The following is a 16,672-nucleotide window of genomic DNA, read 5'->3' as shown; positions in this document are numbered from 1 at the left end:
TAAATTCAACCCTTTTAATTTTCCAAGTCAATGGCTTTGGGGAAATACTCTCCTTTTATTTTTTTTATTTTTTAAATATCATTTTTTTAAATTTTTATTTATTTATGATAGTCACAGAGAGAGAGAGAGAGAGGTAGAGACATAGGCAGAGGGAGAAGCAGACTCCATGCACTGGGAGCCCGATGTGGGATTCAATCCCGGGTCTCCAGGATCGTGCCCTGGGCCAAAGGCAGGCGCCAAACTGCTGCGCCACCCAGGGATCCCAATATTCTTTTAATTCCCTATGTGCTCCTCTCTGTCTTATCCTTCTCCCACCTCCACAGCAGTGGTGATCCAGTTTTCATCTTAACCACGTTTCCACACTTCCTACCTTCTTTGATGTGGCCTCTTCTCTCCTTTTAGTTGTGGATTCTATTCTGTCAGACTTCAGGTCATTGTCTGGGCTATTTATGTTGATTTGATAGTTATCTCATTGTGTTCATAGGCTGATTCTCCTACTCCACCACCACCTTCCTGCTCCTTAGAGTTCAAAGGAGTCAAGTTTCTTTTCAAAAACGTTCCCATTTTTTAATTAGGTTGTTTGTTCTCTTCTTTTTCTGTTTAAAGATTTTTTTACTTATTTATTCATAGAGACACAGAGAGAGAAAGAAGAGGCAGAGATGAAGGCAGAGGCAGAAGCAGGCTCCATGCAGGGAGCCCGATATGGGACTCGATCCCGGGTCTCCAGGATCATACCCCAGGCTGCCCAGGTTCTTTGTTTTCATATTGTTGACTTGAGTGTTCTTTATGTATTCTGGTTACAAAGGTGAAAGCTTGGCTACTATGGTCAGAAAAGGCCCTTCTGAAGAAGTGATGTTTGGACTAATACTTGAATGATACATGGAAATGAGACATATTAAGAAAAGTTCAGAACGGCTTCAACCACTTGTAAAAATAGCTTGATATAGGAATAATTTCAGTATGTTTGAGGAGTAAGAAGGAGGAAGTATAGTTGTAGAATACTGAGTAATATGGATAAAAGTAGGAGATGAGTTTGGAGAGATCAACGAAAATATTAAATAAAGCATTACAATCCATAGTAATCAAGAGATTTTATTTCATTGTTGATTATAATGGAAAGCTTTTACAGGGTGTGTCATTGTCCACTTTATATTTTAAAAGATTACATTTGTTTTTATGTGGAGCATCTGTTATGAGAGGAACCATTTAGATATCTACTATGATTATTTAGGTGATTGAAGATATTGGTCTAGATTAGGATAGTAGCAATGGAGACAAATAGAAATGGATGGATAAGGGATATATTTCTTAGGTAGATCTTTCAGAACTTGATGATGGATATGGAAGAAAATAATAAAAGATAGATCCTGACTTCTGGCTTCAACAACTGGTTTCATTATTCACTGAGATAAGAGGAGGACATTTGAGAGACAAGTCAAAGATATACTTTTTTATGAGTTTGAGATGAAAATTAGACAAATTTAAGTGTCAGGTAGACAGTTGAATGAAGTAGTCTAAAACCCAATGGAGAGATTGGAGGATGATTTAGGTAAAGAGAATAACACGATCAAAGTACAGAGCTGTGAAAGTATGGGATATGCTCAAAGGTAAATAATTAGTAAAGTTTGGCCAGTGTCTGTTTTGTAGAAGTAGGAAAGGTAAGAAATAAGGCTAAAAGATAAGCCAGGGCTGAGTTAGAAAGGGCCTGGCTGCTTGGATAAAGTGTTTGTACTTCATTCTTTAGGTTTAAGGGACCCATTAAAATTTTGAACAGAATAATTACATGAACAAAGAGAGGTTTGGGAAAGATTGATATCATACAGCAAAACAACCTTCGAAAAGAGTAACAAGGTTGGAGAACTTACACGTACCAATTTCAAAACTTAATTTTAAGCTACAATAATCAAGACTGTGTGGTAATGGCACAAAGATACATAAATTAATGAAATAAAATTGAGAGTACAGAAATAGGCCCTTGTATTTATGGTCAATTTTTTTTCACTTTTTATTTATATATTTTTTGTAATAAATTTATTTTTTATTGATGTTCAATTTGCCAACATACAGAATAACACCCAGTGCTCATCCCATCAAGTGCCCCCCTCAGTGCCTGTCACCCATTCACCCCCACCCCCTGCCTCCTCCCTTTCCACCACCCCTAGTTTGTTTCCCAGAGTTAGGAGTCTTTATGTTCTGTATCCCTTTCTGATATTTCCCACACACTTCTTCTCCCTTCCCTTATATTCCCTTTCACGATTATTTATATTCCCCAAATGAATGAGAACATATAATGTTTGTCCTTCTCCGATTGACTTATTTCACTCAGCATAATACCCTCCAGTTCCATCCATGTTGAAGCAAATGGTGGGTATTTGTCATTTCTAATGGCTGAGTAATATTCCATTGTATACATAAACCACATCTTCTTTATCCATTCATCTTTCGTTGGACACCGAGGCTCCTTCCACAGTTTGGCTATTTTTTTAAATAATAAATTTATTTTTATTGGTGTTAAATTTGCCAACATACAGAATAACACCCAGTGCTCATCCCATCAAGTGCCCACCTCAGTGCTCGCTACCCAGTCACCCCCACCACCCGCCCACCTCCCCTCCACCACCCCTAGTTCATTTCCCAGAGTTAGGAGTCTTCCATGTTCTGTCTCCCTTTCTGATATTTCCCACTTATTTTTCCTCCTTTCCCCTGTATTCCCTTTCACTATTATTTATGGTCAATTTTTAACAAGGGTTCCAAGACTTTTTAATGGAGAAATAATAGTCTTTTCAAAAAATGGTGCTGAGACATAGATATCTACATGGTAAACAATGGAGTTGGACCCCCAACCTCTCACCATGTAAAAACACTAACTCAAAATGGATCAAACATCTAAATGTAAGAGCCAAAGCTACAAAAATTTTAAAAGAAAACATGAAAATTTGTGACCTTGAATTAGAAAATGGTTTCTTAGATACAACACTAAAAGCACAAGTGACTAAATAATAAATAAATTGGACTTCCTCAAAATTGGAAAAAAAAATTGTGCTTCACAGTACACCATTAAGAAAGTGAAAAGTGGCAACTACTTCTAGATGGAGTGAAGCAGCAATGGTTCTTTCTGAGTAAGGTAGCCGTAGCAGAGCTGGCTACTTTGGGGGGCTCAGAAATAGCAGCTCCTTTTGTAGAGGATCAGTGCAGTAGTGGCTCCTACTTTGGGAGAACACAGAGATAGTATCTCATTGTGGGGAGACAGGTCATAAGTGGATCCTTCTTAGGTGTTTTGAGGATTTTAGTAGCTCCTTCTGGGAGAACAGTGCCTATGGCTCTTAAGGTGGGGAGTTAAAGCAGTTTCTTCTTGGTGGGGTTTGTGGAGCACTAGAAGCTCCTTCTAGGGTAAGACAGAAACAACAGCTCCGTCTCCCGGAAAATGTAAAACTGATGGTTCTTCCTCCGATGGGTAAACCAGAAGAGCAGCATTTTTTTTTCTGGGTGTGAGTCCTAGAGTGGTAGCAGCTTCTTCTTGGAGGTATGCAATGCTGGTGTCTCCTAGGGGAGTATAGCAGTAGCAGCTCCTTCTCTGAGGAAACACAGCAACAATTACTCCTTGTGGAATTGGAAGCAAATAGCCTGTGACTCCTTGTGAGTAAGGAAGATTGGCAGTGGCTCCTTAAGGGTAGGGCAATGGAGGCTCCTTCTTGGGAGACAAGATGATTGCAGCTCCTCTGGTGGGACAGATAAGCTACAACCTCTTGGGTTGGGGTAGAGTGGTAATGATTCTTTCTTGTAGAAATGGCAGAATGGCATGGACTCCAGGTAACTCAGTTGGCTGGGGTCAGTGCCAAGAAAGACTCCCTGGTGGTGAGGGCTGTTGGGGTCCACCTTTTCTTTTCCACCATGGGTGTTCCCCCTTGGTGCCATCTGTGCCAGACTGGGATGATATAGGTAAGATACTTCCTACACTTTTTAAATACGGCCATGTTCAGGTTTTTGCCCTGTTGGATTGCTAAAATTTCTTCATTATATTCTGAAGCTCTCTTAGAGCTATTTTGTGGGCATATAGTTGTTTATTCCTTATTTTTGTTGTTATTGTGGGAGCAAATGAGCATTGAGACCTCCTTAGTCTACCAACTTGCTGACATCCTATAATTGAATTTGTATAAAATACTAAAAATGGGTGAATCTATAGAGACATAAAGTAGATTAGGGTTGTCCAAAGATTGGGTGAGTGGGTGATTAGAGAATGATGGCTAAAGAGTGAAGAGATTTTATTTTTTAGTGGCAATGATCTTTCAAAAATTGATTGTGGTGATTTAAAAAATCCTGTGAATATACTAAAACTCATTGAATTATACACTTTTAATGTGTAAGCTGCGTGGTATGAAAAGTATATCTTAAAACTGTTATAAAAATTAATATGGCATCAGTTAGAAGACAATTAGGAAAGGACAAAATTTGGAGGCAGAGAAACATGTTAGGAGGTTTTGTAATAGTCCCTTTGAGAAAATAAGGGTATATACTAGAGTAGTATTATTGGGAATTGGAAAGAGGAGAGCATGGCAATACAATATATTGTAGAGATATAATCAGTGGAATTTATTATTTAGTTGCATTTGGAGTGTGCAAACCTGGGAAGACAAAGAAGACTAAAGTTTTGAGTCTGGATAAGTAGGAAGGTATTGATGTCATTACTAGATACTGGGAGCACAGATTAAGTAAACAGGTTCTTTTTTCAAAGGAGGGAGGTGAATTCAGAAAAAATTCAGTTTTTGATATGTTGTCAGAACAATCTTCAAAAGATGCCCAGTATCTAATTAAAAATTTCAGATTGGAGCTTAATGGCAAGGGAGGTCTGCTTAAGTATTTAAGAGTCATCAATGTATAAATCGTAACACCAGAAGGTAATTAAAAATTTCCATGGGGAGAGTATGAAAAGATAAGTAGGGGACTAAACACAGAGCCTTGGGGAAACAGCTGAATGTAGGAGGCAGCAAGAGGAAAAAGATAATGAAACAGAGCCAGAAAAAAGAAAGGAGGCAGGACATTATAAGCAGAGAGAAGAGGTTTAGAACCGCTTTACCAAAGGATTGGATCTGGGCTTTTTACAGATATGGATGGTAGAAGAGAGGCTGAGAGTGTCTCAGGAGGAAGAAAAGCAAAGTCACAAAATAAAATGGAGACTTGGCATGAAAATAATGGAAAAAGATCTTTAAGATCCTGAGGCTTACCCACCATAGGCCCTTGGGGGGCCTGAAAGTTGGGAAAAAATTTGATGTGGCCCAACTGGAGATCCCTATTACCCTTCCTAGGTGAGGTTCTCACATACCAATGGAACATCCCAGAAAGATCTGGCCCAGGGCCCAATGATTCTGCTTGTGTTTCCTGGATCTATTATTCTGCAGTGGATCCCATCAAGGTAAAGACAATATTGGTTTCCTGGAGGTGAGTCTCATAAATGGCAGAGCCCAGTCCTGAAATACTGGATCCCAGAGTTTGGGGAAAATTTCTCAAATATGGGGCTTATTTTAATAGAGGGAGGGATGAAGGGAATAGGTAACACCACATATTTGTCTTAAAGGTTTCCTCTTAGTTTCTTTTTCTTGGATCTTGTAAGTCAGTACACTCTCATTTAAAAAGTCTAAGATTGGTTGTCAAGAGATTGAAGTTTTAGCCCCAAATTTGGTTCACTTTTGCCTTTGTAGTGACTTTAGATGAGTCATTATCTCCCTGTTTACTCATCTGAAAAATGAATTTATTTACCTAGCCAACTCTTCACAGCCAGTTGTCAGCAATCATTTATTGAAAGACTACTATATTTTAGACATTTTACCTGGTGTTTTAGATGATAAAGATAATATATATTCAAAGAGTATGTATATATATATATATATATATATATATATAGAGAGAGAGAGAGAGAGAGAGAGAGAGAGAGAGAGAGAGAGCTATATAATAGAAAGTGCTATGGGAGATCTATGAGAGAGTGATTACTTCTCCTTGGAGGAGATGATAAAAGGGTACCTGGGGAAGGCACCACAATGGAATTGCATGTACTTTATATAGTGGAGATCCTTAAAAATGTAAGACGTTATGAAAAATTACTGAGCACAGTAGACTTGGATGCCAGCCTGGCACCCTATAAAGCACTGCTACTCAGGAGTAACTCCATGTTGTTTACTATATCCTCCTTTCTCCCATTTTCAGGACATGTATAGTGGCTTGGTTGGACCCTTGACCATCTGCCGAAAGGGCACCCTGGAGCCCTATGGAGGACGGAATGACATGGACCGAGAATTTGCTTTGTTATTCTTAATCTTTGATGAGAACCAGTCTTGGTATCTGGAAGAGAATGTAGCAACCCATGGGCCCCAGGAGCCAGACCATGTTAACCTACAGGATGATACTTTTCTGGAGAGCAATAAAATGCATGGTCTGTAGAAAAGAACCTATCCCTCTTCCAAAGAACTCCCCATAGGTTGCATGGGGGTATATGATAGGCCTATCACTACCTAAGGCAGCATAATTCTTGAAAGGATGGAAGGAAGGTAGTAAGGTGATAAGTGACAAATTAAAAGAAGTGTCTCCTATTATTGTGCATTTATATACAAAAATCAGATAAGTAGTCCACATTGGATCAGATTGCCCATAAAGTAAGAGGCTAACTCTGTAAAGTTATTGTGGTGATACTAGCATATCTTAACACACTAGAAAAGGAAGATGGACATTTATGACCTTCAATGTACCTTGTGAGTTGGCTGCTAATGACTCCTTTGCTTTAAAATCCTGAGTTTAATCTCTCAATATCATGGTATTTCTTTACCACTCTGGATCTGGGATCTACTTTCTCAATAGATTGCAATATAGATAGATGAAGGACAACTTGTCTTTTAGTTGATATTAAAAACAAAGTTTCAATTTACAAATGGAAGCATTGGAGGAGACAGCCTCATAGAATAGAATGCTGGATTTATACTACATACAATGAAGAGCTTTTTGTTGCATGGATGGGTTTGGGAAGGAAATTTTACATCCATGCCTTCCTTTGTTTCAGAAATCTGTGTATCATTTCACAAACAAGAGAAAATCTCAAATAAGAGTGAGAACTTAAATATATTGAAATGTATAAAGTGATTTCTCACCATCCTTTCTAGTGCAATATTTCTTTGACCTCAACTGAGAATAAGGTGCAGCTTTGATAGTGACTCCAAAGGAACTCAAAATTAGTATCTCATTGTCACATAGATTTTAGCTATTTCCCCTTGATGGAGTTGTAAGTGATTCACATCGGAATAGAAGATTCACAAATGACAATGTGAACTTTTTAGCTCCTGTCAATTCAGAGAAATAAGTTTCTCAGGAGTAAAAGGGAATTAGAGCACAATTAGACCTTACACATAACCATTTATTTGGCTAATGCCAATTTTTATCTGTTTATGTGTTCATTCATCCAAACTCTTCAGGTATCAGTCCATCTACTTACTTATCAGGTATTTGTTTAACACTTTCTGAATGCTGGTACTGGAGACAGAAAGACAATATTGGGGTCTGAGGGAAAATAAATAATATATCCTTCCCTTCTCTTCCAAATTCCTAGAGCAATTAATTTTTTTAAAAGATAGATATTCTGAAATCAAATATGAGGTTACTAAGAAGGTTAATTAGAAAACTGAATTATTTCTGAAACTAAATGGACTTGCTAATACTGCCCCTGCAGTGGATAGATTTTCTATCCTGACATTGACATAAATAACACCTGCCCTCCCCTTTGCAGGGGTAGAATCTTCTCTATAATGGAGTAGTAAATTCATTTGTATTCTTTTATGTGGTCAGACTGATTTAAGAGACAAAATATTTGGAGGGGGTGGAGTTGAACAATTTTAGTTCCTTTTTATCAAATTCACAATTTGGTTGGGGTAAACACAGAGACAGGCTACAAATGTTCCTTTAACTATTTCCCCTCTTGGAGTGTAGAATAAAAATTACTTTCCCTCCATGAAAACATGAGGGGAATAAGAATGTGTCCTGGACATAGTCCTGATAATGTGAATTAACATGTCTATGGGTAATTCATTGTCTTTAGAGCATCGGATGTGGCCCAGGAAGAAACAGATAATGCATTAATATCATTATTAATTCCAAGAACATGACAAATCCTTTTTTAGTTAGGATGTATTATAGGCTAAGATGTCTGCTGGGTGCTATGAAGAATATAAGGAAACTATATTAGTATAGTACATACATTCACTTTTTGCTTACTATGAATCAATAGTCTAGTTGGGGATATGAGCTTCCACAAGTTGAAAGATAAGTAAGTGTAGAAAGGAGTTTCTGATGAGTTCCAAATAGTAGCGCAAACAATATTGGAGGGGTTCTGTAGTAGGTGATGCAGGGAATGAAAGGTACTAAAAAGATGAAGGAAGTATTCTTGTATAAGGTGACTGGGCTTTGAAAGGATGAATGAAAGAAGGCAGTATTTCTAGGGGGAAAGATCAGAAGCATGAGGAAGGACACAAAGAACATGCATATGGGGACATATGGAGGATGGTGAATAAAACACTTTAATTTGAATAAATGTGTTAGATAATGGAAGATGAGTATGGGAAAGTGGCTTGGGATTATATTTGCAAAGACCTTATTGGCTGAAGTAAGGAGCCATGGTCTTGATCTTTTAAGCAGGAGGGAACTATTATAGTGTTTTAAGCAGTAGAAAGACCTGGTCAGATTAGTTATTTAGAAAGACCACTCTGATAACCCCAATGTGTAAGATAGACTCTAGGGAGACAAATGGAATAGAGATTAGAAAAGTTAAGAAGTTATTGCTATCATCAGGCATGATTAGGGACTTCCTAGTGGAAATGGGGTGTAAAAATGAGAGATATAAGACTTTTTTTTTTTTACAGCCATTAATGGAAAGCTCTACAGCAACCTCAGGGGGCTCACCATGTACCAAGGAGAACGAGTGGCCTGGTATATGCTGGCCATGGGCCAAGATATTGACCTACACACTGTCCACTTCCATGCAGAGAGCTTCCTATATCGGGTGAGCTAGAAAATGGCTGAGTACCTCAAGGGTGATTAGAGGAATGCTTTGAATATCATTAAGGAAGATGGTAACAGCTTCTTAAGGAACAAGATATTAGTTAAAAGAAGAAAGGTCTTGTACATGGAGAATTGTGCTGGGAATTCTAGTTTGGTCGTGTATTCCAGGGTCAGTTATTTCCCTCTAGTCCTTAACTTTCCCTTCTAGTATAGAAAAAAATGAGTAGCTCATTTATGGTATAAGTAGGTTGAAGAAATCTTTATGTAATTGGATCTCAGACAAGGACTGAAGAGATAGTGAACAATGCTCCTAAGGGCAAGAAAGTTCAGAGTGATGTCTCAGAATCTATGAAATTTCTTAATCCATTATAAGAAGAACTTCAATTCAGGAGCTACATGGAACAACATGTAGGTTTTGAAAAAGATTTAGTTTTAGGGGAAGAGGACAGAGTTGAAGGCACTGATATAGAATTAAAGATATAGAAGTATGATAAAGGTAATAGCATGGAGGGGAATCTAAATTGAGTTCAATTTCTAAAGGAAATATTTGATTCCTTCCTAGGAGTCAAGGCTTAAGCCAAATTCCCCAGATTTCAGCCTGCTGAAAAGTATGAGATACTAATTTTAGCTCCCAGAGGAAACTGGAATGTTTTTACTTTGAAACACTTTAAGGAAAAGTAGGAAGAGGGTCTCTTTTGTTGATCCAGTTTGTGTGGATGGGTTTATAGGGATGGTGAATAAAGTCAGCTCTTTAAGCTGCTCTAGAGAGCAGTAATGTAATCTATGAATCTATGAATCTTGGAGTCCCATGTCCCTGATTGTGATGTCCCTGATTGTGATATTTAAGCTTTTTAGCTTCTATAAACCCTGAGATTATCTCTTTACCCTTCATTTCTTCTCTTTCACCCCCAATCTTTTGGCAGAATGGAGAGAGCTACCGGGCAGATGTGGTGGATCTGTTCCCAGGGACCTTTGAGGTTGTGGAGATGGTAGCCAGCAACCCCGGGACATGGCTGATGCACTGCCATGTTTCTGATCATGTCCATGCTGGCATGGAAACCCTCTTTACTGTCTTGTCCGAAAAAGGTAAGGTCTAACCTCCCAAGACTGGATAACTTCAAGCACTTTATGTAGCCTACAATTAATCCCCAGAAACCAATTGCACCTTTCTTTCAGATCCCAGAAGAACCAGGATATAAGACAGAGGATACCTCACCCAGGTGTTCTCCCAACTAACATTTCTCGTTTTCCATTGCTCCCTTGCTCCTGCCTCCTCCTAATTATTTTGACACCTATTGATTTTACATGGGTTAACCCAACCTGATGGGTCTACATGGGTAGACCCATCACTAGGGTCTATGCATTGATTATTAGCATAGATATGCTCCCTTTGAAATATATTTCATTTGACTATAAATTTGTTATTGTAAGATTCATTAGAAATACTGTTTCAAGAAATCTGACAAATGAGTCCTTTCTTTAAAAAAAGAATAAATATAATTCTATTAGTCATCTCTTAATTGATTTGTTTTGTGGGGCTTATAAAAAGGTTCTTTCTGTCTTAGAACAACTTGGTCTAATGCTACGTGGATATACTGGCCTTCAATTACATCTCATCCCAGAAAGAGTTGCTACCAAGGGTGAAAAAACATTTTTGCCTTATATTTTTATATGGAGAGTGAATGGCTGGAGTAATTTATTTACCAACCAATTTTGTTCACCAAGAACATAGAAGGTTAGGCTGCCATGGACTTTGTGTCTTTGGGTCATTAATTGTTTAAGAGCCTCTTGACCTGAGTCTAGGATTTCTAGTCATTGGAACTCTATGAGCAGAAATAGAAAGTTTGAAAATGTCTTTGGGCATTCAAACAAGCTTATCAAACCAGTGTAGAGAATACAACTCTGCTATTTACCCTCAGAGAAGGAGAAATTGTCCATTATGATACCCTGTATCTTAGAAAAATTTTGTTCTCTAGTAACCCATAGTGCTAAAATGTGGCTTCAACTTATTACTCTAGTACTATTCCTTACTACACAGACAGGTTCACAGAATTCTTTGTTGTGTTTTGTCAGTCCTTAAAACCAAAGTCAAGTGATTAATTGATGTGTTGTCGAGATGCTATAGATTCAGGACAACAGGTTTTTATCTATGTATAATAACGAGCCATCCAAAATCTAGATGATTTAATAGATAATAGACTCACAATACATATCATCAGAGAATCTTCATGGAAAAGGACAGCTCATATCTCTGACAATGAGCCAACCCATAAAGCTCAGCTATTTGTGTTTTTGTTTGTTTATACCTCACAATAGTCTAATTCAATATTGCTCCAACTACATATGTACTAACTGGCCAACCAGAGGGAATAGTTGAAAATGGATAGGGAAGAAAGGACTAATTATTGAAACAAAGTTCCTGATGAGGAAACAGGGAGTGAAAGCTGGAGCTAAAATGAAAAAGTTAGACTGGAGTAAGTTTTACATTTGTTTGTTTATTCAAAGGGGAGAAAAGACAGAAAAGAAAATGATCAATATTTAAATTAGGGCGAGGCACTTGTCAGAAAGAATATTTCAGTTTTATGGTCTCTGCTTCCTTTGTAAGAGAGGAGACAGAGTCATCTGCTGAAAGTGAAGGATAGTTGGTAGGATTAGGAACTTGAAGATAGTGGGCTAAGGTTTGAAATAACCATTCTGGGAGATAGGAAAACAAAGTTTACTCTGAGTGATGAAAAATAAATTAATTATTGGCAGGCAGCATTGAGGGCTTAAAGTTGGACACAAAGAATACTGATACTTACAATTACATGATTTTTCTCCACCAATATTCAGTAAATCAGAAAACACAGGGAAAGCACAGTTGCTGTGGTTTTGGTAGATGATTCTAACATTCTTGGTAAGTTAGTAGTTGAAGTGATAGACCACAGAGTCTAGCCAGACCAGGAATGGGGGAAAAAAGACAAAATGAAGCTAATAGTTTGGGAAAAAATAGAAGGATCCAGGAGCTAGACATCTTTAAGACGTGAGTATAACTGGTTAAATGGAATAAATAGCAGTAAAGCATTGAAGGAATAGGAGGCTGTTACTAGATTTTATATTTCTGAGATGGAACAGTTCTGAATAATAAGTCCAACTACCATGTTGCCATGGTAGTCTTTGATAGAATAAGAATAGATACAAAAGTTATTGGGAGTTAAAAGATCCTGAAACTATGAAGCTTAAGTGGTGAATGGTGGGAATTGAGGAAGAGGAAGACTGAGCCAGGTACCAAAGACTTCCATGAATGAAAAGAACTACTAGGTAACAGTGACAAAAAATGGTTCTGGGTTTTCTAGCCAAATAACATAAGCCTCAAAAGAGACATATATATTTACTAAAAAAGGGAGGAACAATGATCTCAAAGCAGTATTGAGAGGATATAAAAGAAACATAGTCCTCAGAGAAGTGCTCAGCCTCATTAAAGCCAGAACAGAAGAGGAAGAAGTGTTCTGAGAAGAGGTTTAATATGTAGGGATGTAGTTTTGCCAAGGAGCTTTCCTGAATGGAGGGTGGGAATGGATGACAAAGAAATAAGAATGTGGATAGGAAGTATCACGAAATATTTACATAATGGCAGAGGGATGACTTACGGACTTGTAAGCCTATGTTTTTGCTTATATTTTTGTCACTACTCAAAATCAAATCCATATACCAATGTTGACTTTGACCATAAGGTAGTTAATTCCAGGTACCTTCATTTTTCTTAGGATACCTCAGAAAATTATTCTAACCAATGCCAATGCCCACAGCAAATCTGTGGATTGGTAGGAAGAATAACAAACTAATTAGCTTATTTTTTTTTCCAGAACATGTAAGCACTATCACCACCACCACCAAAGAGATTGGAAAAGGTAAGAAGAATAATGCATAAACTGGGTAGTTATATGTAGTATGTACTTGAGGGGAGAGATAGTACCTCTAGAAGATGAGATTTACTAACCAAAAGGTGGACTACAGTACTAGCAAGAAGCATTCTGAGATTTCTAAAAGAAATCTTACAGGCTAAGAACTCAAAGTTCAGCTTCCCTAAGCAGGTTTATTGTCTCTGGCCCCTAAAACCAGCCTCATGTCCAGTTAAAGGTTTGCTATCTTAGTTTCCCATGTAATGTGTGAAGGGGAAGAAAATTAAGTGTTTCACTGGGTTGGACATGAAGGAGCTATAAACAGACATAAATTACAGAGACAGTATGAAACTAGTACACATACCAGTATGCATCAGATATTTTTATTCTTGCATCTATAGAATACCAAATAATTGACACTTTGGAGCCAATCATTTCTACTGTTCAAAAAAGTAAAAATTCTTGTCCTACCTAAACTAGGTCCAAACAGTGCTTTCACTCTCCCTCATACCATTTGTACCTGGACTGAGAAAGACACAGAAAATTATGAGAGCTAGAAGAGATGTTAGAGATCATCATTTTAGTCTGGAGATTTTTTCAGTTACGTTTGCAAAAGTACTAATAATCTCCCAAAGTATCCTATAAATTGTCAACCAGAGGACTAGGGTATGTTTTGGAGGGATTGGGAAAAAGTAAATTAAACCTGAAAAAGTGGAATGCTGAACATACATATGAGTGTATTTGTATATATACACACATATTTTGGTGTGTATATGCATATTTTGTGTGTATATTTGGATATACATAATACATATCTCTGTGTACATACATACTCATAAACTTTTACTTGTTAGAAAGGTTCTGCAATGGGATAAAACAAATTTCAAAAACTGTTGGTCTAATAAAACCCAGTAATTTTCTACATGAGAAACAGAGATGGAAGGTAATTTGTCCAAGGTCACAAGAAGAGTAACTGGAAGAATGCAGACTCAGAGCTAGGCTGTTTTTCCAGCTTCCATTTGAACTCATTATATTTCATCTTTTCTCAGTTCTTTAAGATGTTCACTCATCCATTTATATATTTATCAAACATGTGCTGAGTTCCAGGGACACCAAAACAAGTAAGACACACTCATTACTCTCCAGGAGATTTGTGTCTAGAAATGTAATGAGACACAAAAACAATACACTGCTGGTGTACATTGTAAAAGGGGGCAAAAATAAACAGCTATCAGTTATTGCACATTTGGTATCTTCCAGGTGCTATGCTAAATGTCCTATAAATATATTCACTTAAATCTCACAATAAAACTCTTAGATAACTATGGCCTTTCACCATTTATAAAACAAGAGACAAGTCCAGAAGTGAGGGGGTCACTTGGCCCAGGCAGGTAAATCATGGCAATACAAACTAGAAATACTTTGAGAACACAGAAGAAAGGACCAATAATTGACCAGCTAAATTGAAGAAAGGTTTGCAGAGAACTGCATAACATTTAAGATGGGGACAAAAAGATGAAGAGGGTGAAAGGGTGTTCAGAAAGTCTTGGAAAGAGAGTCACTTATTCTGGGAAACAAAGAATGAGTTCCTGTGGCTAGTTAGAAAAGAAAACTAAAAAGGTAAGTTAGAGCCTGACTGTGAGAGTTGGAATGTCTACATTGTTTCTGAGCTTTACTTTGTAGGTTAATTGGAAATCAGCAAAAGTCTGTATGCCAGGAACTAAGACAATCGGATCATTTCACCTAGGAAGATCAATGTGACATCAGTGTTTTTATCATGACCCAAAGAAGTGAGACCAGCACAATGAGAAGCAGTTGTTATGGTCTAATAGTCAAATTGAGCATTGATAAGCTAGATGATTGAATCAAACTGCCTCTCTGGAGACTACTCATTACTCCTGATTCTATCCCCTGGAAACACGCATGTCAAATCCAATTCCTTTTACTATTATTATTTTTACATTACAAGCTTTTATATAATTGAAGAAATACATCAAGGTTCTTTCTACTCTGTTTTAGTTCTTTCCTTGCGGGCGGGGGGGAGGTTGTGTATCCAGACCTCAGTGATTCCTAAGGGCTTTCTCAGCTATGACATCCTGCCAGACTAATTCTCTGTAACCTATAAATCCATCTTTATCAGCTGGTCTTTTTAGGGATAGGAGCAGTTCCTCTGTTCAGTTTTGATGGAGTTACTTCTTCTTTCCCAGGAGTTGGTTGCAAATGGCATCCCATTATAATACTCTTCAGCTCAGGTTTCCCATTTTTCTCTTATTCCATTTCAGCAACAATCCTCAGAGACATTGGAGAAGGCAATGTCAGGATGCTGGGCATGCATATTCCCATAAAGAATATTGATATGTTGGCTTCTGTTTTAATTTCTATGAGTGCCATTCTCCTGCTCATTGCTCTGGCTCTTGGTGGTGTGGTCTGGTATCAGCATCGGCAAAGAAAGCTACGACGCAACAGGAGGTCCATCCTGGATGACAGCTTCAAGCTTCTGTCCCTCAAGCAGTAACAGCTACATCCTGCGACTTCACATCTTGAATTCAGTCCCAGAAGGCCATGCTCTGGCAACTGACCCCACTGTTAAAGGGGCATGGGTAGTAGAGATGCAAAGGAGGGAATCAAACTCATCTGGGCGTTTCTTCACTTATTTATTTACATGGAAATTATATACTTTCTCGTTCTCTTTTTTTTTCTTCACTTGGGCAGCTGGGGCAAGGGAGTCCCCTCAAATCCTATATCACAAGTTTCAACAGCTGGATTATATCAACCACTGACACTAGTAAGATCTAGAAATTACTAATAACTGATTCTTCTCACAAAGTATATACCAAGGATAAAAATCATTGATTAGATTTCTATTGCTTTTCAGGACCTAGGCAAGTTCACTTTGATCCAAGGCTAAGTGAGCTGTGAAGATATTCCACATCTATACTAAGGACTAAGAAAATGAGCATGATGGAGAATGGGTGGGCTGGGATTTGAAGATCAAAATTTTATTTTGATTTTCCTTGAGAATAAACTATTTTGGAGAAGTGGGTAGATGTAATATTGTTGCTATGAGTACCTGCAACCACTGGAGCCAGAAGCTCCTCAGGAAGTCAGTCCCCCAAATTTCTGGGACAGATGTACTAAAGGGAATGTTGGGTATCCTTTCTATATTTTAGGCAAGGAATCCTGTACATTCAAGTATTTGGTAGAAGAGTGAACATGGTGATTTTAATGATCCCTGTGTCCTCTGGGAGTTTGTGACCATGATAGGAACAAATAACACTCACTGGGGGAGTATAATATGGGTCTGCCTATCCTGTTTGTGGAGCCTACACGTTTGTGTTTTGGAATGAAAAAGCTGTCTTAGAGTGGCGGGTATCACCTTTTAACCCACAGGTGCCAAAAGACATTTGTATTCTAAGAAAATTTTCCAGAGGGAAATAGAGGACTGAGACAAGGCTTAAACCTGTCCACTGGGCAAGGAGAGGTGGTCACAGATCTTGTGGACTCCTTGGCAATTAGGAGTATTAGAAGTCTACTTGCAATTTTGGAATATTTTTAATAGGAAAGAATCCTTCTTTCTGGTACCTTAAAGCAGTATTCCTTTGTCAACTCTAAGTTCAAGCCTCTCTGAAACTTTAGTCAGAGACCACAGACAGACAATATATAAAGCAGAGATGAGATAAGATTACCCATCCTCACTATAGTATCTATAATACCATTTTACATAGCAGCTGGAGAACAGAAGACATAAGAGGCAGAAT

At 37.9% G+C, this 16,672-nt stretch overlaps 1 protein-coding gene across 5 annotated transcripts in view; it reads left to right on the top strand.

Moving 5' to 3' along the window:
- HEPH (hephaestin) overlaps nt 1-15,952 on the top strand; it is a 110,595-nt gene extending 94,643 nt beyond the window's left edge. For 3 of the 5 annotated variants that reach the window (XM_072815273.1, XM_072815272.1, XM_072815271.1), the window contains exons 16-21: nt 5,304-5,410; nt 6,199-6,424; nt 8,895-9,034; nt 9,957-10,119; nt 12,879-12,923; nt 15,197-15,952. In XM_072815273.1, the coding sequence (XP_072671374.1) occupies nt 5,304-5,410; nt 6,199-6,424; nt 8,895-9,034; nt 9,957-10,119; nt 12,879-12,923; nt 15,197-15,429 (914 nt within the window). In that variant the 3' untranslated portion in view covers nt 15,430-15,952. The remainder of the gene's footprint in view (nt 1-5,303; nt 5,411-6,198; nt 6,425-8,894; nt 9,035-9,956; nt 10,120-12,878; nt 12,924-15,196) is intronic. The other 2 variants (XR_012026073.1, XM_072815274.1) reach the window with 2 other exon arrangements.
- The last annotated feature ends 720 nt before the right edge of the window (nt 15,953-16,672 follow it).

This window comes from Canis lupus, chromosome X, assembly GCF_048164855.1.
Source record: "Canis lupus baileyi chromosome X, mCanLup2.hap1, whole genome shotgun sequence".
Classification (NCBI taxonomy): domain Eukaryota; kingdom Metazoa; phylum Chordata; class Mammalia; order Carnivora; family Canidae; genus Canis; species Canis lupus.
The sequence above is the reverse complement of the archived record's forward strand: the minus strand, read 5'-3'. Positions and strand labels throughout refer to the sequence as shown.